Consider the following 26,271-nt stretch of genomic DNA (forward strand, 5'->3'; position numbering starts at 1 on the left):
AGCATAAACCAGAAATGAATGTGTTTTAACTAAAATCATCACACAAATATTTATATATGGTGTACAACTGCAAAATGGTACAAAGCATTGTTTAACACTGCATCTACATATGCTTGTGGCATTAGTGTAATGGTAACTTAGTGTGCATCTGCAGTTGGAGTGACTCGAGTCCGGAGCAAACTACATTGTAATTCTTTTCTTCAGAGAGTCGCATTCTGTTTTGCTCTGGGTCAGAGTAGAACCAGATTCTGAATATACATTATAACTTAGGCAGCATCACTACAGTTTGAGAACTGCTAATATGATACATAATTCTTTTAAAATGAACTAATTGCCACACTAATGCTTTATTAACAAAGTTTAGGCAGCACTGGAATACTCAGTGATCAAAAACAGAAGTACAACTTGGCTGAGTCAAAACACATATCAGGATCACTTCAAACCAATGAAAATTCTCAATTGCGTCAGCAAAGATTTGATAGATTTGGTATTGTTACTTGTTTCAAAGCCATTCATTTAAGAGTTCCTTGACTAAGGCACGTATTTTTAAATAGTGTTTTGACTTTTATGAATCGATGCACTAATCAGGATAAACAATCATGGAAGATGATGTTGAAGCAAGTTTGTGTTTAACACTTCCTATCCTGTTTGATTCCCAGAGGAATAGCTTTGCTCTCAATAAGAGCATGTTAAAAGTATCAGCTCGACAGCTTCAGAAAAAATTGAGGTTTGCTTGGACTTGCAATAGAATTTTATTCTGATTAAATGGCATGTTAACCCCTTTCATCTCAGAGGGATTTAACGAAATATAGACGTCGAGGAAGTCGAGACACAAATATTACATCTGGTAAGGAAATTACAGCCATGGAAAAGGTACAGGAGAGATTAATCAGGAAGGAGAAGCTATGCCTATGAATAGTTTCAGTTCTGACAATAGGCTAATGACCTGAAGGATTAACCCTAACAATCTCTTCTCCATAGATCCTTGCAGACAATTGCATTTTGTTCTAAAATTATTTGTGAAGCTCAACAAATCTGCTAAATATAACAAACACATTAAGTAAGATGAGTTTAAAAAGAATCAGAACTAAGTTGCATAAGGGAGGATATGACCTACCCAACCAATATATCATTGCTTTTGAAAATCAGAGAGTTCTTTGCAATTTAATACAAACTGAAAAGTAATTTAATGGAACTACAGAGACAGGATGGATTAACTTCAAAGAAAGTAACATGTTGGGAAAAGTTCCAATAGAATACTATAAAAGGTATTAGTTGTTTCTGGAAATCCCGTTTCAATGCAACTCATTTAATATTCCTCCACCTATTTCCTCTCTCTTCTCTTAAAGCGTCATTACAAAGTAGTCTCCTAGGGACTGGTGGGCATCAGGTTCCTCTTAACTATTCTTCATTTGTCAGCCTGAACAGCACTGGTAGACTGGTGGCTTTATGTTTTTTTTAATTTGATATGGGATGTTGACATCACTAGTAAGGCCAGTTTTTACTGCTCATCCCTAATTATCCTCAAGAAAGTAATGGTGAGCCATTTTCTTGAATTGCTAGTGTCTGTGTGGTGTAGGTACACCAACAGTACTGTTAGTTAGGGAGTTCCAGGGTTTTGACCAATGAAGGAATAGTGATATATTTCCAAGTCAGGATGCTGAGAGGTTTGGAGGTGATGGTGTTCCCACACATCTGCTGCCCTTATCCTTCTAGATGGTAGAGCTCATGGGTTTGGAAGGTGGTGTTGAAGGAGCCTTGGTGAGTTGCTCCAGTGCATCTTGTAGACAGTATACACTGCCGCCATGAGGCCCCTGTGCTGGTGGGAAGGAATGTTTAAGGTGGTGGATGCAAATCAAGCGAACTGCTTTGTCCTGGATAGTGTCAACCTTCTTGAGTGTCATTCGATCTGCAGTACCCAGGCAAGTTGAGAGTATTCCATCACACTTTTGACTTGTGCGTTCTAGATCGTTGAAAGGCTTTGGCAGAGTCAGGTGGTGAGTTATGAGTTGCAGAATACTCAGTCTCTGACCTGCTCTTGTAGCCACAGTATTTAATATGGCGGATTCAGCAATGGAAATGCTGTTGAATATCAATGAGAAGTGGTTAGATTCTCCCTTGTTGGAGATGGTAAATTGCCTAGCACTTGTGTAGCATGAATATTACTTGCCATTTATCTACCCAAGCCTGAATGTTGTCCTCGTCTTGCTGCACGTGAGCACGGACTTCATCATTTGAGGAATTGCAAGTGGAATTGAACACTCTGCTACCATCAGTAAACATCCACACATTTTTTGAGGACCTAATAGAATGGATAATAGGGAAACTAGTGGACGTAGTACACATGTAGTCTTGAATTTTATCAGGCCCTAAGTGATTGGGGATGGGGGAGGGTGGCAGTAATATTGCAAGGAGCAGCTTCGGATTGTTCTTTGACGTGATCCTGCTGTTGGGGCAATTTACCGATGGCAGGACAGGAAGGGGGCAGGCTGCCCTCTCCAAGGATAAAAGGCCCAATTAGCCACCATTAAATGGTGCATTCAATCCACCGCCGTGCAAGCAGGGCACAGCTAAATAGATGCTGCCTCTCAGTGGTAGTCCCGTGGGGGAGATTTCATGAAACAAAGAGGGGACTCACAGGCCTGGAAGGCAGATGCCATGACACCAATGGTTTCCCCAGACGGGTTTCCACTTTAGCACTCGGCCCTGTAATTTTTTCAAAGATTCTTTTCACCTACCTGCTTCAGGTCCCAGGTGTCCTGTCTGCTTTAGGTCCCAGGTGTCCTGCCTGCTTTAGCAGTTGCCACCATTGAATACTCCATCCTCCTCCAACACCTCTCTTCCATTGTCCAGAACTTGGTTCCATTCTTATATAATTGTGGTCAGAGAATCACCTGTAATGGTTTCTCTTCTGACTCCCAAACTGTAATCTCTAGAGTTCCCTTAGGATCTATCCTTGGCTCTCTTCACTCCTTTGTCATACAATCTGATAGTACAAGTTCAGGCTCTTCATGTTCGCTGAAGATACTTGGCTCTGTCCCACCACCACCTCACTGAACCCCTGAACTCTCTCAGATCTGTTGTGCTATTTGTCCAACATCAAATACTGGATGAGCAGAAATTTCTTCCAACTAAATATGGAGAAGACAGAAGCTATTGTCTATGGTCCCAGCCACAAACACCTTTTCCTGGCCATCATTTCCATACCTGGCAATTATCTGAGGCTGAGCTGGATGGCTCAAAACCGCAGTGTTGTTCGACCCAGAGGTGAGCTTCTGACCATACCTCTGCACCAACACCAAGATTGCTGACTTTCACTTTTATAACATCGCCCAACTCAGACTCTCCCTCAGCTCAACTACTGCTGAAATGTCCACCTATGCCTTTGTTACCTCTAGACTAATCTATTCCAATGCTCTGTCTAGCCTCCTATCTTCTACATAAATCTTTGCTCATTCCTGTCTCATTCAACCATCACCCGTGCCTGCTGACCTACACTGGCTCCCCAGCCAACAAACCTCAATTTTAAAATATTCATCTTTGTCTTCAAGGCTCTCTATGGCTTCACCCATTTCCAACTCTAAGCTCCATCAGCCCAACAAGCCTTCAAAATCTCTGGGCTCCTCCAATTCTGGTTTCTTGTTTATCCGTGATTTTAATCACTCCACCACTGCCGGCCTTGCCTTGATTTGAAAATTTGGATTTCCCTCCTTAAACCTCTCTCTGCTTTAAGATGCTCCTTAAAACCTACCTCTTTGACTAAGCATTTGGCCATCTGTCTTGATATCTCCTTCTGTGGCTCTGTCAGAAATGGTTTGATCGGTATTGCTCGTTAATCACCTTGGGATGTTTTGTTTTGTTAAAGGCACTATATAAATGCCAATGGTAGTTGTTGAATCAATAATCCAAGCTCAAAAATAGGGTTCATTTACTGTGAAAAATGGATATGAAATATGTTATTGATCAAAAAATTGAATGATATCTGGGAAATATTAAAATGGTATCTCACATAGAAAACTTTAAATAATAGCATACATTGAACTCTGCAGAATGTAATCTCACTGGACAGTACCAATGAGGCGCTGCATCCATCGTGAATTAGTGAATTACAGTGGGTATCAGCAGAGGCAACATATTTCTGCCTCATGGACGCACTTAGCTGCTTCTAAGAGCGTTTTCTTTTTCCACAAAAGAAGTCCCATTTTCCTCTAGTTCCCAATTTATTATCCAGGCATAAGGATAGGTCAACTTAGGATCCAGGCTTGGAATTACTTTCCAAGTGACGAGCATCGAAACTGATACTAGCTAACACATACCAAAGCTATTCTGACACAATCAAACAACTGACTATGTGTTCCCTTGCTGAAAGGCAGAAAAAGCTTTGGATGGACTTCACTAGAAAACTCTCGAGTCCCACCTTCCATTGCCACAATCTCTTGCCATAACCACACAAAAGGAAATGTGCGATGCAGTTGAGAAGAAAAAATACCATTCCGCAAATAAGATATAGACCGAACAGACTACAAGATAGTGTAATCTTCTACTTTATAAAACTCAAATAGTAATGAACTCAACCTGACAACATATGATCGATGGAGTTTAATACAAAATGTGGAGTGCAGTAGACCTTTCATTTTTATTCTGTAAATTGAGATCTGTATTTTGCAACAATGTAATTATTTGTATACTTCAATGTTTATAATTGCGCAATTCTTTTATTTTATACTTTATTTTAATAATTGCCATAACTATGTTATGAATTATTATTTCTTGTTTTATTTGTATCATCATCACAATTTGGCAGCTTCTGCCATGATGATCTTTCAATAAACCAAACCAACAATATCTGAGCTGGACACAGTAATCTTATGGTGTGCTTCTCCAATCTTCTGATAGATAGACTAAACATTTACCCAAAACAAGTCAAATACAAACAAAGAAGTAGATTTATTTATCAGAAAAAGGCATAGAATAAATGTTATAATACAGCCCATCTTGTTTCAACTTAATTCCATAACATATGCCACGCTGTCCATGTTAGCTAACCAACATACTCTTCTGACCACTGAATTCTCAAAGTAATTAGCCCTGATTGAAATAAGGCAACTTTCTTAGATTGTCTGACTGAATTACTTTGTCTCTTTGCTGCCTAGATGGATGGAAAGTTAGCATCTCAACTTATTCCCATGCCCTCCAACCAGGAATTGTCCAGCATGGCTACCAATCAGTCTGTCTACGGCTACCCACCACGCCCACCCCAAAAATCTACGTTCCCATATCAACACTATAGCTGCAAGAATAGGGCTGAGGCTGGGAATTCTGCTAAAAAAAGTGGCTACTCCACAAGGCTCAAATCAGGTGTGTGAGGTCATACCATTTACCGGGGAGAGGTGCAGTTGCAACGCTCATTACTATCTGGAACATTGGCATGAATTCATTTTGCGAACTGTGGCTGAAGTAAAAAAAATCTAAGTGTGTACTGCAGCAGGTTAATGCTCTGGGAACATGGGTTCAAATACCACCATGATTGCTGGTGGAATTTAAAATCAATTAATAAATCTGGAATATAAATCTAGCCTCAGTAACAGTGATTGTGACAGCAATCATTAATTGTTCTAAAAATCCATCAGGTTCATTAATGCCCTTTAGGGAAGGAAATCTGCTATCCTTACCTGGTCTGGCTGACATGTGACTCCAGATCCACAACAATGTGGTTGACTCAGTGCCCACTGAAATGGCCAAGCAAGTCACTCAGTTCAAGGACAATTAGGGATGGGCAACAAAGGCTGGCCTTGACAGAGGTGTTCACATCGCATGAAAGAATAAATAAATAAAAAAGCAACTCAACCTCTAATATTGAGTAGGACAATGGCAGGAATGTCATAGGAATACAATGACCTTCAACTTTTCCAAGACACACAACATTCCAACTTAGACATTTATATTTCTGTTCTTCAGTCTTTGGCACAATATTCTGAAATTCTTGATTTAACACAGTTGTGGGAACATCAAAACGACAAAAGCAGTTCAAATAGAAGGCCCACCACAATTGGGGTTAGTTGGAATGGACAATATGTATGGACCTGACAGTTTTCTTCAGATCTCAGAACATCCATTGTCTCAATCTTAAGTGGGATGCAGCAAGCCCCATTTCAGCTGTCACCTTTCCTAGATGTTTGTAGCACTTTTCTCAGCACCCTATGGAGTCTAGTTCCTTGTGAGTTTTATTTAACTTAATTGTAACATTTTAAGTATCCAAGAGTCCTCCTAAGATAGCAAAAAACCCAAACTATGAGACTAGTTAACATAAGAATTGAATAAAGACCTTACATGAAAAATAACCCATATCCTTGAACAAAAAGTATACATCAATGAGAAGAAATATTTGACACATGGTTTTTTTCTAGTCTTTGCCATAACACCACAGATGGTGGACATTTAACCCTTTGCAGTTCTGCAAGTTTATTTCTTTCAAATGCTTACCCAATTTCTCTTCAAAGTCATTCATCGTCTCTGCTTCCATTATCCTAACAGGCAGAGTGTTCCAGGACATTACCACTCACTGCATAGAAAAGTTCTTCTACATATCTCTTCCCACAACACCCCCCCAACGCATCTCTTGCCTTAAACGTGTGTCCCACAATCCTGATCTACGAACAACTAATGGGAGCAGCTTTTCTATGTCTATCTCATAAACATATCATAACCTTGTATACCTCAATCAAATCTCCCCTCAATCTCTAAGATAAAAGCAAAATACCGCGGATGCTGGAAATCCGAAACAAAAACAGAAAATGCTGGAAAAGCTCAGCAAATCTGACAGCATCTGTGGAGAGAAAACAGAGTTGATGTTTCGAGTCTGTACGACTTCTTCAGAGCTGAAGAGTCATACAGACTCGAAACGTCAACTTGGTTTCTCTCTCCAAAGGTGCTGTCAGACCTGCTGAGTTTTTCCAGCATTTTCTGTTTTTGCTCTCCTCAATCTCCTTTGCTCCAAGGAGAGCAGACCCCGCTTCTCCAACCTAACCTTGTATCTAAAACTCATCATTCCTGGAACCATCCTGGTAAATATCCTCTGCACCTTCTCATGGACCCTTACATGCTTCCTAGTATGGTGACCAGGACTGGATGCAATACTTTAGTTGTGGCCAAACCAGAGTTTTCTAAGGTTTAGGCACAGCTTCCCTGCTTTTGTACTCAATGCCCCTATTTATGAAGCCCAAGATCACAAATGCTTTGTTCACTGCTGCCTCAATATCTCCTGCCACCTTCAAAAAAATCTACAAACTCCAGGTCCCTCTGTCCTGCACATTCAGGAACAGGCTATTCACCCCACCAGTCCATGCTGGCGTTTATGTTCCAATTTTCCCTTAAATGCATTTGTACTATTCAATTCAACCACTCCCTGTGGTAGCGAGTTCCACATTCTTACCACTCTTTGCATAAAGAAGTTTTTTCTGAATTTCCGAATCTTCTCTGCACCCTCTCCAGTGCCCCTATATTCTTCTTATATGGTGACCAGAACTGCACACAGTAGTCTAAGTGTGGTCTAACCAAGGTTTAACTTAACATAACTTCTCTACTTTTCCAAAGTCCAAATCGTTAATATAAATTATGAACAGCATGTACTGATCCTTGCTGAACACCACTTCCCACCTTCTGCTCCGAATAACGACTCTTCATTCCCACTCTCTGCTTTCTGTCTTGAAGTCAGCTATTCTGCCACTTGTCCCCTGACTCCACATTCTCTGAGTTCATTCATTAGTCTATTATGGGGCACCTTTCAAAGGCCCTACGGAATATCTAACTCATTAAGTTCACTCTTACCAGAGACTATGACAGATTTTAATATAATAAGCCAGGAAAAAATCTTTCCATTAGTCAACGAGTGTGCAACTAGGATACATAAATTTAAGATCACCAAACAAAAACAATGGCAGAAGGTAGGAAAAATGTTATTTTTGTACATAGGGTTCTTAGGGCATGAATTACAGAATCTCAGTGCAGAAGAGGCCTTTCGGCCCATTGAGTCTGCACCGGCATGTGAGAAACACCTGATTTACCTACCTAATCCCATTTAACAGCACTTGGCCCATAGCCTTGAATGTTATGATGTGCTAAGTACTCATCCAGGTACTTCTTAAAGGATGTGAGGCAACCCGTCTCCACCACCCTCCCAGGCAGCACATTCCAGACCGTCACCACCCTCTGGGTAAAAAAGTTTTTCCTCACATCCCCCCTAAACCTCCTGCCCCTCACCTTGAACTTATGTCCCCTCGTGACTGACCCTTCAACTAAGGGGAACAGCTGATCCCTATCCACGCTGTCCATGCCCCTCATAATCTTGTACAGCTCGATCAGGTCGCCCCTCAGTCTTCTCTGCTCCAATGAAAACAACCTAAGTCTATCCAACCTCACTTCATAACTTAAATGTTTCAACCCAGGCAACATCCTGGTGAATCTCCTCTGCACCGCCTCCAGTGCAATCACAACCTTCCTATAATGTGGCGACCAGAACTGCACACAGTACTCCAGCTGTGGCCTCACCAAGGTTCTATACAACTCCAACATGACCTCCCTACTTTTCTAATCTATGATTATCGATTGATAAAGGCAAGTGCCTTTTTCACCACCCCACTAACATGCCCCTCTGCCTTCAGAGATCTATGGACACACACGCCAAGGTCCCTTTGTTCCTCAGAACTTCCTAGTGCCGTGCCGTTCATTGAATACTTCCGTGTCAAATTACTCCTTCCAAAGTGTATCACCTCACACTTTTCAGGGTTAAATTCCATCTGCCACTTATCTGCCCATTTGACCATCCCGTCTATATCTTCCTGGAGCCCAAGACACTCAACCTCACTGTTAACCACCCGGCCAATCTTTGTGTCATCTGCAAACTTACTAATTCTACCCCCCGCATAGTCATCTATGTTGTTTATATAAATGACAAATAGGGGACCCAGGATAGATCTCTGTGGTACGCCATTGGACACAGGCTTCCAGTCACTAAAGCATCCTTCTGTCATCACCCTCTGTCTCCTACAACTAAGCCAATTTTGAATCCATCTTATCAAATTACCCTGTATCCCATGTGCATTTGCATTCTTTATAAGTCTCCCATGTGGGACCTTGTCAAAGGCTTTGCTGAAATCCATATAAACTACATCAACTGCACTACCTTCATCTACAAACCTGGTCACCACCTCAAAAAATTCAATCAAATTTGTTAGGCATGACCCTCCCTCTGACAAAGCCATGCTGACTATCCCTGATCAAATCTTGCCTGTCCAAGTGGAGATAGATTCTCTCCTTCAGAATTTTCTCCAATAGTTTCCCTACTACTGATGTGAGACTCACTGGCCTGTAGTTCCCTGGCTTCTCTCTGCAACCCTTCTTAAATAGCGGAACAATATTAGCTGTTCTCTAGTCCTCTGGCACCTCCCCCGTGGCCAGAGAGGAATTTAAAAAATGGGTCCAAGCCCCTGCGATCTCCTCCCTTGCCTCCCTCAGCAGTCTGGGACACAAATCATTCGGACCTGGAGATTTGTCCACCTTTAAGTCTGCCAGCACCTCCAATACCTTGTCACTCCCTATATCAATTTGCTCAAAAACCTCACAGTCTCTCTCCCCGATTTCGATACCTTCATCTTCATTCTCTTGGGTGAAGACGGATGGGAAGTATTCGTTCAATAGTCTACCGATGTCCTATGGCTCCCACCCATAGATTGCCCCCTTGGTCCCTACTCTTTCCCTGGTTATCCTCTTCCCATTGATATACTTATAGAATATCTTGGGATTTTCCCTACTTTTACCAGCCAGAGCTTTCTCATATCCCCTCTTTGCTCTCCTAATTGCTTTCTTAAGCTCCACCCTGCACCTTCTGTACTCCACTAATGCATCCGCTGATTTGCTTCCCTTGCACCTGCTAAAAGCCTCTCTTTTCCTTCTCATCGTATTCTGAATATCTCTGGTCATCCATGGTTCTTTGGGCTTGTTACTCCTTCCTATCATCCTGGAAGGAACATGTTGAGCCTGTACCCTCCCCATTTCCTTTTTGAACAACCCCCACTGCTCCTCTGTAAATTTCCCCACAAGTAGTTGTTCCTAGTCTACCTTGGCCAGATCCTGCCTTATTTTACTAAAATCCACTCTCCCCCAATCCAAAACATTTTTTTGCAATTTGTCTATTTCTTTGTCCATAACAAACTTAAATTGTAACATGTTGTGATCGCTATCACTAAAATGCTCCCCCGCCACCACCTCAGCCACCTGTCCGACTTCATTCCCCAGAAATTAGGTCCAGCACTACGCCGTCCCTTGTTGGACCCTCTACATATTGACCTAAAAAGTTCTCCTGTACACATTTGAAGAAATCCACTTCATCCACCAGAAGAAACAGCTTTTAAAAATGAAGGAGACAAATATTTGAATAGGGAAACGTTAAAAAAGATATAGGTAATGGGTCACAGAACAAGACTAAATAGGTAGGTCTTTCAGAGATGGAACACGGTTGATGGACTGAAAGACCCCTTTCTGTATTGATTTAATGACTCTGTCACTATAGCAGCTGTAGGTCCACGGCTGTACCAATACTGCACTTTGGTGAAGAAATTAATGGTGAAATATTCATCCTCCATTTAATACTTAAAAATCCAGAACTCCAACAGGTGGTTTGATAACACCCTTCTGTATACAAGGGAAAGGCAAAAACATTTCAGCCACCTGCATCTTTCCTGGAGTATGATGTCAGCATAAGTTGCTTTTCAGCATTGTATTTTTTTGGGGGGGGGGGGGTGTGAAGGAAAGTAGGAAGAAGAAAAAAATCTATGATTGTGCAATGACTATCTAGTAAGTAGTTGGCACACGTGGAACCATGAAATTATCTTAATCTATTCCAAGATCATCATGGAATAGAGGTTCAAGGAAGTCAACAGCAGCAAAGCAGAATCTGGAAATAATGCAAGTTCCTTTGAGACTAAGCACAAAAACAGAACCAAAATCTTTTGAAACTCTTCATTATCCTAGAGTTTGGATTCTCAATGTTCAGATAGCTCAATACCATAACCATTACACTACTGTACTGTATCCCATTTCTGGCATTGTCAAAGGGTTTCCCTAGGGAGGATGTCAGTTTTCGGTCAGTAACATTTTCTTGCTGCAGTGTTCAGTCAGCCAATTTGATCAAGGGAAGCACAAAATATAGAAAAACTAGAGAAATTTTTAGCGGCTGCTTTCCCAGTGGTTATCAATTTTGATTAAAAGTAAAATATTGCGAATGCTGGAAATCTGAAATAAAAACAAGAAAATGCTGGAAAAACTCAGCAGGTCTGACAGCATCAGTGGAGAGCGAAACAAATTTAACGTTTTGAGTCTGTATGACCCTTCTTCAGAGCAATCAATTATGATTGACTGCTGTGCAGAAGCATCTGAACTTATGAATCTCTCACTTCACCAGGACCTGATCCTGATAAGTTTGCACAGTGTCATCCAGGTATATACAGTGCTGCAAAGGGTGAGGTCAGGGGCTAGATCATAAGGTGCAACTGTCCTCACTTTTGGTGGAATTTTGTAACATAAAAGAGGGCAGAGATCTGAAGAATCTGGGTCCTATACCAACTTCTGGCCAGTCCATGTTTGCATTACCTTGGTGTCCAGGAATTTCAGATCCTTGGTAATGTTTTCCAATTAGTTAATGTTTATGCTTTAGAACTGCTAGATAGAGGTAACTAGGTAATAATGTTCATAATCATGGTGACTAGCTGAGTTACATGAATTTCACTTTTATTGTATGGGACTTTTACTTGAATTAAATATGATTACATAAGAACTAGGAGCAGCAGTAGGCAATTCAGCCCCTCGAGCCTGCCCCGCCATTCATTACGATCATGGCTGATCTCATTTTGGCCTCAACTCCAATTTCCCACCCTCTCCTCATAACCTTTCAACCCGTTACTAATTAAAAATCTGTCTATCTCTTCCTTAAATTTATTCAGCCTCCCGGCATCCACTGCACTCTGAGGTAGTGAATTCCACAGATTCACTACCCTTTGAGAAAAGTAATTCCTCCTCATCTCTGATTTAAATCTACCACCCCTTAGCCTAAAACTATGGCCTCTCGTTCTAGAATGCCCCACAAGGGGAAACATCTGCTCCACGCCTACTTTGTCTATCCCCTTTAGCATCTTATATACCTCAATTAGGTCTCCTCTCATCCTTCTAAACTCTAGCAAGTATAGACCTAAACTGCTCAATCTCTCCTCATAAGACAAGCCCCGCATCTCTGGAATCAATCTAGTGAACCTCCTCTGAACCACCTCCAGTGCAACTACATCCTTCCTCAACGGGACCAAAACTGTGCACAGTACTCCAGGTGCGGTCTCACCAATGCCTTGTACAGTTGCAACAACACTTCCCTATTTTTATACTCTATTCCTTTAGCAATAAATGCCAAAATTCCATTTGCCTTACTTATTACCTGCTGTACCTGCATACTAGCTTTCAGTGATTCATGCACGAGGACACCCAGATCGGGTCGTTATCTGTTCTGTTTGTGGGAGCTTGTGGTGTGCAAATTGGCTGCTGCATTTTCTATACTATAACACTGACTATACTTCAAAAGTACTTCAATGATTGTAAAGTGCTTTGGGACATGCTGAGATCACACAAGGCACAATTGTAAATGCAAGTCTTTCCTTTCTTTCAATGTTCAAAGTAGACCTGACATATGCCACTTCAGAAATCATCCCTAGAAAATATCCCAAGAATAATTCCTAAGTATGTAAAAGAAATTACTGTGCAGTCGTACTGCAATACTTAAATATAGCTTAGACGAAGCTTACATCACAACTAATGCTAATGGTGAGAGAACAACAGAGTGATGGAGGGATATAAGGGAAGGTCTCGCTGTTCTCAGAAAAGTTAAAACCACCAGACTTTCCTGCATTTTTTTCTAGTTGCATATCTTACACAGGACATAAAAAGGTTCAGTAAATAGGATTCATTACATGCATCATTAAACAGCCCGTTTTTCTTTTGTTTTTAAAGAAGACCAATTACTAAAATTCTCTAAACTCAACTGTCGATCTCGTTTTGAAATCAAAATACTGCATATAGCATTTTGAAATAATTTGATAAGCTGTGATCCGAAGTGCATAATTGTTGACTTTTCTGTTAGTATTTTTTCTACTTATCGCAAAATCAAAACAGAATTACTACAGTCAAGTTGCTCAACTTGTATTTCTGTAGCTTTTCTGAAAGAAATAGTACTGTAGAATTGGATTCATAATATTTGGCATTGTCATTACTCTTGCAGAAAGACGTAATAAGAGCAGGTATACTCATTGACAAAACTGTTATTTTAGAAAACTGTGTGACATCTGCATTGCCAAGAATAAAAAAAAATTTAATTTTCCACACTAGCCATCCAAAAGAAAAACTTTGGATTATCAACTTGTGTATCAAAGGTGAGCATTTTGTTGTGAGCTTGAGTGCCCAATGCATTAAAACGAGCGTGAAAGACATTTATGTGAGAAATGATTGGCTTACTTATATCAGGAGAGGGGGCTCACAGAGTGAATTTTATCCCAAGTCTAAATGGAATTCAAACCTAGGTGCTAAAGTTGAAAATATGACTCATTGTGCCTGGCAATAGTTGGTTTGGATGTCTGATATACTTTGGTTTGCGACCCTTAAACGGAGGGAAAATGGGAAGCATATCAGGGGAACAGAGCGAAGAATTTCTCAGAGACAGAAGTGGAGGTTCACCAAATCAACAATTGCAGATATAATATGGCAAAAGAAGGACCAAAGGCTGAGTAGTTGAGAATGTGAAAGGTAAGTTCTAAATGTCATTTTTTCTTAAGGGATGGAACAGAAGGAAATGGGGTTGTGTGCAAAGCGGGTTGCAAGGAACTGGTAAGAGATGACCGTACCAATGATTGCAACCTGGGAGAAGAGACTCAGAAATAGCAAGGTTGAGGACATGGTCATTAACATGGGCTGGAGGGTTTATACAGAGGGAAACACATTTAGGCAGCACAGGAAGTCAGTGAATAACCTAACAAGCTTTCTTCATGTCTGAATTCATTTTAATCTTTAATCAATTTGGTATAGGTGAATGATCCAAAGGAAAATCAGTAAATACCTATTGCTGATCATATACAACAGGAAATAATGTGGGTTAACCATGTTGCAGGGGATGGGTGGGTGGAGAGATAGGAGGCTGCATCCTGGGGGCATGGGAGGGATTGTAAGGCTCAGGGATGGGGGTGGAATAGGTCAGAAAAGACAGGCCAGTGGGTCATCATGGTTTGGGGATGTGAGGGACAAACAAAACAGAATCAGCACTGCTGGAAAGGCACTTACCTGCTAGATCCAGCAGACTTCACCCACCTTTAACTGCTGTTTTGAAATTTGACCAGCCAAAATAAAGTTTAAAATGGAGATAAAATCTGATGCACACAGCTTCATCAAAATATTTTAAAAAGCAACCCACCTCTTGGGAGGAGATTGACTGCCTAGTTCTCCCCTGTTGCCTTTAAAACTGGTAGTTGGTGAGTTCAAGCTGGGTTATGCTTGGGTTTGAGATTTTTTAAATTTTAAACAGCTCACCCAACCGCACCTGTTTTTTTGGGTTAAAACTCTCCACTCCAATCAGTTATGTCTCAGCTGTGACTGAGCAGTGAGGGAAACTCGAATGGAGTATATATTTCAAAATTACTTAAACTTGCTAATTCTTTTAGTGTGAAGATTCCATGATATCAACATTTGACATGCTTTTATTGCATTTCACTAACTTACAATTCTCTTTGGATTGTAATCTCTTCATATTGCATTTGTTAAAAATACTTAAAATAATGCAAAAGGTTCAAGTCTATTTTACTCATGAGTTGAAAAATATTTTGGAATTGCAATTACACAATTGTTAATCTATCTTTTAAAGAGAAAATCAATTGCTTACCACCTTTCTTTGCAGAGCTTTGTAAATTACTACCACCTCCTCCAGGAGAACCAGTTTTCTTGCTGAGAAGACTGTTGAAGAAATTTGCCAAAACACCTTCACTTGCAGCACCTGGAAGTGCAAAATACAAAAAGGCATCACAGCATTTTTTAAAATAAAATAAAATTGCAAAGAATAAGTTCATTTCAAACATTTTGTTATCCTAACAATCATAGCTTTATATTGATTCCGAATTGCACAAATTAGCCCACTGACGTGTCAAGTTGACCGTTCATTTGAACAAGGATTTTAGAGATAATGATAAACTGAAGTTATAATTCTGTATAAAGCTGAGATTCCCTTAAATAATTTTGATAAAAATATATCAATCCACCGTTGACCTCCCTTTGTAGAACCATGAATAGGGCAGTGCAGGAGGCCATGCAGCTTACTGAGTCTCTACTGGTTCTTGCAATGAGAATTCCAGTTAGTCCCGCTCTTTTTCCCATTTGTCTGCAACTGTTTCACCTTCAAGTGTTTATCCAATTCTTTTTTGAAGACTACTATTTAATCTGTATTCACACCCCATCATGCAGTACATTCCAATCCAAATCCTAACCACTCAAGTTTAAAAGAAGTTTGCCCACAAATAAAAATACATCTTTTGCTATAGGTCTGTCCTAATCTAATGTTGTGCTCAATTCTTTCAGTTTGTCTTCCACTTGTACTGCATATATTTCCTTTCACTTTCATTTTCTTTTAATTGTCTGACCCACTGACTTTATACAAGGCTTGCCTTTCTGCATATGTTGTACTTTTCCTGTATGCCTTTAAGAATTACTCAATTTGAATCTCTTCTTTCTACAGCTTGCAGATTGGAGGTGGGCAGAGTTTGGGGCTGGGAGGGACAAGCTATCCGAGGGGCTGGGACATGTGCAAATAAGAGAAAATATTACCAGGGCACAGGAAGCCCTGGTGCATTTTTTTTCTATTTGTTCCTGGGATATGGTTATTTCCTGCTGGAATAGGAGTTACATTGCTGACAAGGCAAGGATTTATTGCCCACCCCTAGTTGCCCCCAAGTGAGCCATCTTCTTAAACCATTGCAGCCCATGATATGTAGGTAGATCCACAGTGCTGTTAATGAGAAGTTCTAGGATTTTGACCCAGTGACAATGAAGGAACAGTGATACAGTTCCAAGTCAGAATGGTGTGTGACTTGGAGGGGAAACTTGCAGGTAGTATGTGCTGCCCTTAATCTTCTAAGTGGTACAGGTTGTGGGTTTAGAAGGACCCTTGGCGAGTTGCAAAATATTAGGCTGATACTGGGAGTGAAACCAAGTGGGAAAGCATTGGGAACTGAGGGGGGACCTGTCAATGTTAAGTTTCCAGGAAATCTGGTAGGAGAATTTGCAGTCAGAATGGTAGAGTGTGAAGCAGTGCAAGGCCAGAGAATGCAGCACAGAAGTGGGGAATGAAATAAGTTCCAGGTGGCCCACTGCCATTTTCATAAGGCAACAGGGCAGAGATAAACATGGTTTTCCAGTGTCACCCATTTTCAAAGAACTGTACTTCAAAAGTACTTGATTTGGCTGCCAAGAGCTAATGGATGTCCCGAGGACGTGAAAAATGTTATAAATATGCAAATGTCATTTGTTTTTCTTTTGTTGATTGCTGGTGTGCATTGGTTAGAGATATTGAGAGTTAAATATACTAGGATCCTATATCTCAATTTTATCCTGAGCTATTTTAGCACAGAACATGTGTTATTCGTTATTCTTTACATGCGCCAAAACTACATATCATCTGCCAGTGTTCTGTCCACTTACACAATTTGTCTAACTCATTCGAACCTCAGAAAAGTGACACTTGTTACGTAGATGGATTTGTAGGCATTGTATTTAAAAACAAGTAGTTATACATCCTGGGTGGTGCAAAGGATGGGAAGTATTAAAAGGGGTGAAAATCACTCTTAAGTACCTTTCATATTGGGATCAATCTTTTTGTTTCCTGCTGGAATAGGAGTTACATTGACAACATTGGCACTTCCAGATCGGCTTGGTGTTCTTGGAGAACCTCCAGCAACTCTTGTTGAGGAATCCTGAACAAACATAAAAGTGAGTAATCAGGATCTATAACAAATTACAGAAATGAAAGAACCATGGCTTATATATTCCTTTGCAATTTTACACTATTTCTAGACATGCAGTCTTTTAGAAGTTTCGCCCCTCTTCTGAAGACGCCAATTGTTATTGCATAACAACTTTATGCAATATATAAGTTACAAGTGAGATGCCGATTGTTTGACAATGTCAAGTTGTAGAAGCACTAATTACCTTCTGGTGCCTCCACCTAGTTGTCATTTGCTTTGGCACGTTGATGTGGTATGTTTCTTAACCAAAGAGGGACATTAGAGTTACATAGAAACATAGAAACTAGGAGGAGTAGGCTATTCGGCCCTTCGAGCCTGCCCCGCCATTCATTATGATCATGGCTGATCATCCAATTCAATAGCCTGCTCCCACTTTCTCCCCATACCCTTTGATCCCTTTCGCCCCAAGAGCTATATCCAACTCCTTCTTGAAAGCATACAATGTTTTGGTCTCAACTACTTTCTGTGGTAACGAATTCCACAGGCTCACCACTCTCTGGGTGAAGAAATTTCTCCTCACCTCAGTCCTAAATGGTCTACCCCATATCCTCAGAATGTGACCCCTAGTTCTGGACTCCCCCACCATCAGGAACATTCTCCCTGCATCTACCCTGTCTAGTCCTGTTAGAATTTTATAGGTTTCTATGAGATCCCCCCATATTCTTCTGAACTCCAGCAAATATAATCCTAATCGACTCAATCTCTCCTCATATGTCAGTCCCGCCATCCCAGGAATCAGTCGGGTAAACCTTCGCTGCACTCCCTCTATAGCAAGTACATCCTTCTTCAGATAAGGAGACCAAAACGGCACACAATATTTCAGGTGTGGTCTCACCAAGGCCCTGTACAATTGCAGCAAGACAGCCCTGTTCCTGTACTCGAATCCTTTCGCTATGAAAGCCAACATACCATTTGCCTTCTTTACCGCCTGCTGCACCTGCATGCTTACCTTCAGCGACTGGTGTACAAGGACACCCAGGTCTCGTTGCACATTCCCCTCTCTTAATTTATAGCCATTCAGATAATAATTTGTCTTCCTGTTTTTGCTACCAAAATGGATAACCTCACACTTATCCACATTATACTGCATCTGCCATGCATTTGCCCACTCACTCAGCTTGTCCAAATCACACTGAAGCATCTCTGCATCCTCCTCACAGCTCACCCTCCCACCCAGCTTTGTCTCATCTGGGAATTTGGAGATATTACATTTAATTCCCTCATCTAAATCATTAATATATATTGTGAATAACCGGGGTCCCAGCACCGATCCCTGCGGTACCACACTAGTCACTGTCTGCCATTCGGAAAAAGAACCGTTTATTCCTACTCTTTGTTTCCTGTCTGCCAGCCAGTTTTCTATCCATCTCAATACACTACCCCATATCCCATGCGCTTTAATTTTACACGCCAATCTCTTATGTGGGACTTTGTCGAAAGCCTTCTGAAGGTCCAAATAAACCACATCCAGTGGCTCCCTCTCATCAACTCTACTAGTTACATCCTTGAAAAATTCCAGTAGATTTGTCAAGCATGATTTCCCTTTCATAAATCCATGCTGACTCTGTCCGATTCTGCCACTGTTTTCCACGTGCTCAGCTATTAAATCTTTTATAATGGACTTTAGAATTTTCCCCACTACCGACGTCAGGTAGCTTAGAAGTCTATAGAATCTCGGAAGATGACCACCAATGCATCCACTATTTCTAGGGCCACTTTCTTAAGTACTCTGGGATGTAGATTACCAGGCCCCGGGGATTTATTGGCTTTCAATTCCATCAATTTCCCCAACACCATTTCCCTACTAATGCTGATTTCTTTCAGTTCCTCCCTCTCACTAAACCCTGTGTTCCCCAACATTTCTGGTATGTTATTAGTGTCCTCCTTTATGAAGACAGAACCAAAGTATGTATTTAGTTGGTCAGCCATATCTTTGTTCCCCATTATAAATTCCCCTGTTTCTGACTGTAAGGGACCTACATTTGTCTTCACCAATCTTTTTCTCTTCATATACCTATAGAAGCTTTTGAGCCCAACTCAGTCTCCACTTAACATTTATATCCACACATATTCAGCACTAAGGACTGGTAATAGTGTGCAATTTTCCAAGAGCACTTTGACTAGTTACAACACTTGGCTGATATCAGTTACCTCCATACAGAATATGAATCAAACCAGGGACACTCTTGGTTTATGCAGTTCAATCACTAACTGGATTAATTTAGTAAATCATAAGCAGATCACTAATCATGTTGACTTTTAACTGGACAAACCTCTTGAATTCAAACCTGACATGTTAACTACATGGGAGCAAGAATGACTCATTTGTAACATATATTTGTGAAGTTAGTGCAGCTGCCCAAATACAAGAGGTTGTTTGTGTAGTTGCCAAGGTCTTATTTTACTTCCTATTTTCAGCAGTACTAAACATTACATAAAGTTGTTATGCAATAACAAAAAATGCATTTTCCTCATCTTTAATAATTAAGTTCAGTAATCAAAATTAGAATAGACCTGATTTGCCTTAGAATTTTGAACTGCATTTGGAACTAGAAAGCAAAAATAAAAGAGAAAGATCCAACTAACGTACAACGTTTGATCTTCACGTCTCAAAGGGACTCGTCTTCAGAAAAAGAGTATTTAGCCAACTTCTGTTTGGGGAGGGAGCAGAGTCCTTAATTATTTTCATATGTTGCATGCAAGTAAACTGTAATCTAATGATAATTGGAGGATGTAGGGTGGAGAGAGGAAATATATTGATTACGTTAGTGTTGGATGATAAACAATAATGTTTCTAATAACAGGATATATACTTACCAGCGGTCTTCCTGTTGAGAGAGGTGGCTGTTTTGCTAGAAAAGACTGCAAAGTAAAACAATGTACACAACATTAATACAGTAGGAATTTACAAATTTCGTTTCTCCAATTGCCAAAACAAGGTCAGAAATATTTTTTGCAGGACGAAATCTGCAGGACACTTTCCATCATTGAAACTTTCTCATAAGAAATGGAAGCAGAACACCAAATGTTACATACCAAAGAAGCAACAACTTAATGAATCATAAAATTTACATCATTGCTGTAATTAAACATCTTGAAAATTAATTCTACTTATAGTATTACACACACAAACAGGCCATTTGGTCCAACCAGTCAGTGGTAGCGTTTATGCTCCACCCAAGTTTCTTCCATTTTACCTCATCTCACCCTTTTAATATATCATTTTGTTCTTTTTTTTGCCCCCCTTTTTTTGAAAATTCATTCATGGCATATGGACATCACTGGCAAGGCCAACATTTATTGCCCAATTCTATTTGAGAAGGTGGTGGTAAGCTGCCTTCTTGAACCATTGCAGTCCATGTGGTGAAGGTGCTCCCAGGGTGCTGGTAGGTTGGGAATTCCAGGATTTTGACTCATCGACAGTGAAGGAATAAAAGCCCCTCAATTTGGTGTTGTTTCCAAATGTTGATATTGTACTTCTGATTCTCAATGCAAAGTAGTCATACAACTTTAAATCTTGGTGCATCTCAATGGCCTTGATATTTCAAAAACTAAGTGATCTGTAACAAATATTTGAACATAAGAACATAAGAAATAGGAACAGGTGTAGACATTGGGCCCCTCGTGTTTCAATTTCCACATTCCCATCTAACCCCGATAACCTTCAATTCCCTTGCCTAACAAGAATCTACCTCCCTCTGCCTTAAAAATATTCAATGACCCCACCTCCACCTCCTTCTGACGCAGAGAATTCTAAAGTCCCACAACCCTCAGAAACAATTTCTCATTCGTCCTAAAAGGGCAACCCCTAATTTTAAAACAGTGCCCCCTAATTCTGGACTCACCCACAAAAGGAAACATCCTTTCAGCATCCACCTTGTCAAGGCTGTTCAGGATCTTGTATACTTCAATCAAATCACCCCATAATCTTCTAAACAGTAGAAACAAGCCCAGTCTGTTCAACCTTTCCTAAGACAACCCACTCATTCCAGGTATGAATCTAGTAAACCTCCTTTGAACCACCTCCAACGCACTTACATCCTTCCTCAAATAAGGAGATCAAAACTGTACACAGGATTCGAGGTGCGGTCTTACCAATGCACGGTATAACTGAACCATAACGTCCTTACTTTTATGTTCAATCCCTCTCATAATAAAAGATAGCATTCCATTCGCCTTCTTGATTACTTGCTGTATCTGCATACTAACTTTTTGTGACTCATGTACTAGAATACCAAGATCCCTCTGCACCTCAGAATTATGCAGTCGTTCTCCATTTAAGTAACACTCTGCTTTTGTGTTCTTCCTACCAAAGCGAACTTCACATTTTCCCACATTAAACTCTATTTGCCAGAACTTTGCCACTCACTCAACCTATCTATATCCATCTGTAACCTCATGTCCTCTTCACTTTCCTACCTATCTTTGTCATCTGCAAATGTAGCTACCATGTCTTCACTCCCCTCAACTAAGTCATTGATGTAAATCGTAAAAAAGTTGAGGCCCCAAGTTCAGACCCCTGTGGGATGCCATTTGTCACATCCTGCCAATCAGAAAAAGACCCATTTATGCATACTCTCTGCTTTCTGCCAGCCAGCCAATCTTCTATCCATGCTAATATGTTACCCACTACACCATGCGCTTTTATTTTCCGTAATAATCTTTGATGTGGCACCTTATCAAATGCCTTCTGGAAATCCAAGAACATTACGTCTATAGGCTCCCCTTTATCCACTGCGCATGTTACTCCTTCAAAAAACTCCAATAAATTGGTTAAAAATGATTTTCCTTTCACAAAACCATCCTGGCTCCTCCTAATTGCCTTGAGTTCTTCTAAGTGCCCAGCTTTAACCACCTTAATGATCCATTCTAATAACTTACCCATGACAGGCGTCAAGCTGACTGGCCTATAGTTTCCTGCCTCCCTCCCTTCTTGAATAGAGGGGTTGTATTTACTATTTTCCAATCTGATGGAACCGTTCCAGAATCTAGCAAAGTTTTGAAAATTAACACCAACACATCGACTACCTCATTAGCCACCTCTTTTGAGACCCTAGGATGTACTCCATTGGGACCCGAAGACTTGCCAGCCTCCAGCTCCATCAATTTGTTCAGTATCACTTCCTTAGTGATTTCAATTTCACCAAGTTCCTTTCTCCCATTCACCTCCTGAATGTTTTTTGTATCCTCTATAGTGAACACAGAAGCAACATATTTGTTCATTTCTTCCGCCACCTCATTATCTATTACCTCCCCACTGTTGCTGTCTAGAGGACCAACACTCACTTTACTTACTCTTTTTCGTTTTAACTTTTACTTTTTCCGTTTAGAAACTCTTGCTATTCGTTTTTACATTTCTAGCTAGCTTCCTCTCATACTCTAATTTACTTCTCCTGATTAACCTTTTAGTCATTCTCTGCCGTTCTTTATATTCTGTCCAATCATCTGTCCTACTGCTCATCTTTGCGGAGCTGTATACTTTTTCCTTAAGTTTGATGCTTTCCTTAACATCTTTAGTTAACCACGGATGGTGGGTCCTCCTCTTAGAATTTTTCTTTATAGTAGGAATGTACTTATTCCGAATACTCTGAAATATCCCCTTAAATGTCTGCCACTGCTTCTCTATTGATCTATCCTCTAGCCTAGTTTCCCAGTTCATTTCAGCTAGCTCAGCTTTCGTCCCCACATAGTTGCTCTTATTTAAGTTTAAGATACTAGTCTTAGACCCACTGTTCTCCCTTTCAAACTGCATGTAAAATTCAATCAATCATTGTGGTTGCTGCTACCTAGGAGTGCCTTTACTCTGAGGTCACTGATTAATCCTGTCACGTTACACAATACCAAATCTAATATAACCTGCTCTCTGATAGTTTATTAGAGCAGCATGTCCTGGAACCAATCTCGAAAGCATTCTAAGAACTCAATCAGGCTATTATTGCCAATCTGATTTTTCCAGTTTGTGTGTAATTACAATCACCCATGATTATTGCCGTCCCTTTATCACAAGCACACAATATTTTCTCTTGAATATTTTGTCCCACACTGTGGCTACTGTTAGGGGGCCTGCAGACCAGCCCCACTAATGACTTTCCCCCCTACTATTCCTCATCTTCACCCAAATCTGGTGCAGTGCCATTGCCCGTTCTGCTGTTATCCACAAACTGTAGATTGTGTATATCCATGAAGGTCAGTTTGTGTGCATCACGGAGACGACCAAGGTTAAAGAGTTCTCCATCTAGACATTATTTAATACGGAAACCAGAGGCAGTTGATCTTTGATAAGGTGAATAGCCACTGTCAGGCAGATTGTAAATAGTACAGGCCTGTCACATAGGCTTGCTTGATCCCAGTCCGGATTTTGAAGGCGACTGTTTCAGCTCTCTAATCTCAAGACAGTTGTAGTCATATCATCAGGAAACAATTGCAGGATTGTGGTGAAGTTTCTTGGACATCGAAATCTTTGTTGCACAATCCAGAGAGCATCGTGATTTATTGAGACAAATGCTTTGGTCAGGTCAATAAATGCATTGAAGAGATCCTGCTGTTGTTCTTGAAATTTTTATTGGATTTGTCTGGCAACAAAGACCATGTCAGAGGAGCCTCTGGAGGGCCTAAAGTTACACTGTCTCGGGGAACGTTTAGGATTTCCTCAGTCACAGGAAGTAGGCTATTCAGGAGAATGCGTGTTAGGATTTTCCCTGCGATAGATAAAAATATCTCAATAGTTTCAACAGTATGATTTATCTCCCTCTTGAAGAATTGTTACATTCCTGAAGTTGAGGAGTGGCGTTGGAGAGAGCAGTGGCGGGCTTTTTCCTTCCAAATCCGTAGGATGAGTGCATGGGGCCTTGATATGGGCAAAGGTTTGCCAAATCAGCTGGAATGCCAATCAGGTCTGCAGGTTTTGTTGGTTTTTTTAAATGTGAGATTGCTTTCTTGAGTTATGACCTTAGGTTGTTCAGTGAGGCAATGAAGGCTGCTTGTTTTTGTTCCTTATATATTGAGCAATTATGCCGAACCAGTCCTAGTGATGACAATGCTCAAACCAAATGGTATGGGCACAGGAGTCTAGTACAGCTGACTTTATTTGGTTCCACTGTTCTGGAATTGAGTTTGGTATGTGAAGATTTTCCAGATTGGCTGAGAGTTGCATTCTGAATTCTTCTCTTTGATTAGGCTATTTTAGGGCAGAGACATTGACCTTCTTCTTCTCGTATTTTTGGGCCTTGCGATGTCTTGATGCTAGGTGGATGTTCATCACCAATCAAACAAGTTGTTGATTTGTCCAGCAGGCCACCACATGAAGCAAGTGACACAGGCTTCACTTAGATCTTTGACCCAAACAATGACATATTCCAGGAGGTGTCAGTGCTTTCAGCTAGGATTCCTCCATGTGCTTTTGTATTTGTTCTTCTGGCAGAAGAGACTGTGTGTTATGAGGCCATGCTGAGCATCAGGAGGATTCCATTTGCATTGATTTATCCCACCCCATTTTTCCCAATGGTGCCACTCCAGACATCGGAGTCACGGCCAAGCCTGGCATTAAAAGTCCCGCAGAAGGATGATCTTGTCTTTTTAGAATTGCAGTGAGGACATCATCAAGCCAGAATAGAACTTTCTAACATCTTCATTGGAGTTGAGGGTTGGGGCATAAATGCTGATGATGCGGGCATATTGGTTCCGGCTGAGCTCTAGGTGAAGTGTCACGAGTCTTTCATTTATACAGTTGGAGAGTTCTGGCAGCGTATCCAAGATCCTATTCCAGGTGGCAAAACCAACACCACAGACATGAGGGTTGTTATCAGCTTCTTCTTTCCAGTAAAAGGTGTATCCCCCTGCTTGTTCATTCAGCTGCCCCATTCCAGGAAGGTGAGTCTCACTGAGGACAGCAACGTCAATTTGGAGTCTTGACAGCTCTCTTGATACGATTGCCCTCCTTCTACCTAGATGGTCACCCTTGAGATTGTCCATGAGTATTCTAACACCAAGTGGCAAAATTTAGTGTTTTTTCCTTTGAATACAAAGATGGTGATCCTCACTGGGTATGATTGCCCTGCCAGGAGAAAGTAGGACAACCTATTTTTAGGGCACTTTTTCTAGAACCCTTCCCATCTGAGGTGAACAGAGGGTATTCTGGGACTGCTCAGTCACAGATGCTGCTGCCCAAAGACACTTCAGTCCTAACAGGTGCTCAATCACCTTCATGCATCTGTTGTCTGTTTGCAGTTTCTTGACCAGGGGCTCCCAGGTTCACAGTCCTGTCCCTGTCGTCAATTCTCCATTGCCATTGGACTTGACAGATGAACCCTGGAAGAAGCCTGTGCATGATTTTGTTTAATGTAGGTACCTTGGGGCGCCATCATTGTCCACCCGATCTTGACGGGTTGTTGGTCAGCCACAACGACCTTGCCACTGCAGCCGCCTTCTGTTTTCACAGCCGGTGAAACACAATCTTCCTTTGCCTGTTCTGCTATTGAGGACTTCTTGGACCACATTTTGTCTGGCTCTTCTCTTTGACCTTGCCGCCATGTGTGGCCCTACCAGGAGCATGGAGCTCCAAACAGCATCACTCAAAGGATCGTCAGAACACAGCCTCTCCAACACCTCAAGGTGGTGATCCAAAGAGAAGATCTATATTCTGGACATTTTGAACTAGATGTTTCACTTGTTTGTAACATCAGCAGAAATGTAGCAGAGTGGCACTTTCAATCATAACGGATTACATCACATTGTATCAGCTGAACTACAGCAATTGGGTTTTCCTGTTCAAATACTGGGCTCGCTACAAATTGCTTAGATACTTGGAATAGGAAATCAGACACTCATCGGAAGAGTGGTCTCAGGTACAGCATAAACTTGAGACATTACTAAACATAGCAGGTTTGTAGCAACTTTTCAAACATTCCACAAGACGTCCCAATTTGGAGTTCACAAATGCTTTTGGTAAATGCAAATCCTGTTACCTTCAACAGACCAGGTTAAGAAAAGGTATTGGTCAGAAGCCAGCTGGGTGGCATAAACTGGAATGTAGTATGCCATTTTAAACTTTAAACTGATAAATTAGTTCTAAGTTATCATAACACCCATTTATATACCCAAGAACAGGCTTGTCCAACCTTTTCGCACGACAGGTCACATTTCAGTTTTTTCCTTACTCAAGGGACTGATGAACAAATTT

At 40.9% G+C, this 26,271-nt stretch overlaps 1 protein-coding gene across 2 annotated transcripts in view; it reads right to left on the minus strand.

Annotated features, from left to right (window-relative positions):
• LOC144678687 (cytoplasmic dynein 1 light intermediate chain 1-like) overlaps positions 1 to 26,271 on the minus strand; it is a 73,008-nt gene that overhangs the window by 4,400 nt on the left and 42,337 nt on the right. For both annotated transcript variants that reach the window (XM_078538475.1, XM_078538476.1), the window contains 3 exons: positions 19,911 to 19,955; positions 16,922 to 17,042; positions 14,963 to 15,073 (listed from right to left, as the gene is read on the minus strand). In XM_078538475.1, coding sequence (XP_078394601.1) covers positions 14,963 to 15,073; positions 16,922 to 17,042; positions 19,911 to 19,955 — 277 coding nt within the window. The remainder of the gene's footprint in view (positions 1 to 14,962; positions 15,074 to 16,921; positions 17,043 to 19,910; positions 19,956 to 26,271) is intronic.

The sequence above is a fragment of the Cetorhinus maximus genome, chromosome 3 (assembly GCF_964194155.1).
Source record: "Cetorhinus maximus chromosome 3, sCetMax3.hap1.1, whole genome shotgun sequence".
In the NCBI taxonomy this organism is placed as follows: domain Eukaryota; kingdom Metazoa; phylum Chordata; class Chondrichthyes; order Lamniformes; family Cetorhinidae; genus Cetorhinus; species Cetorhinus maximus.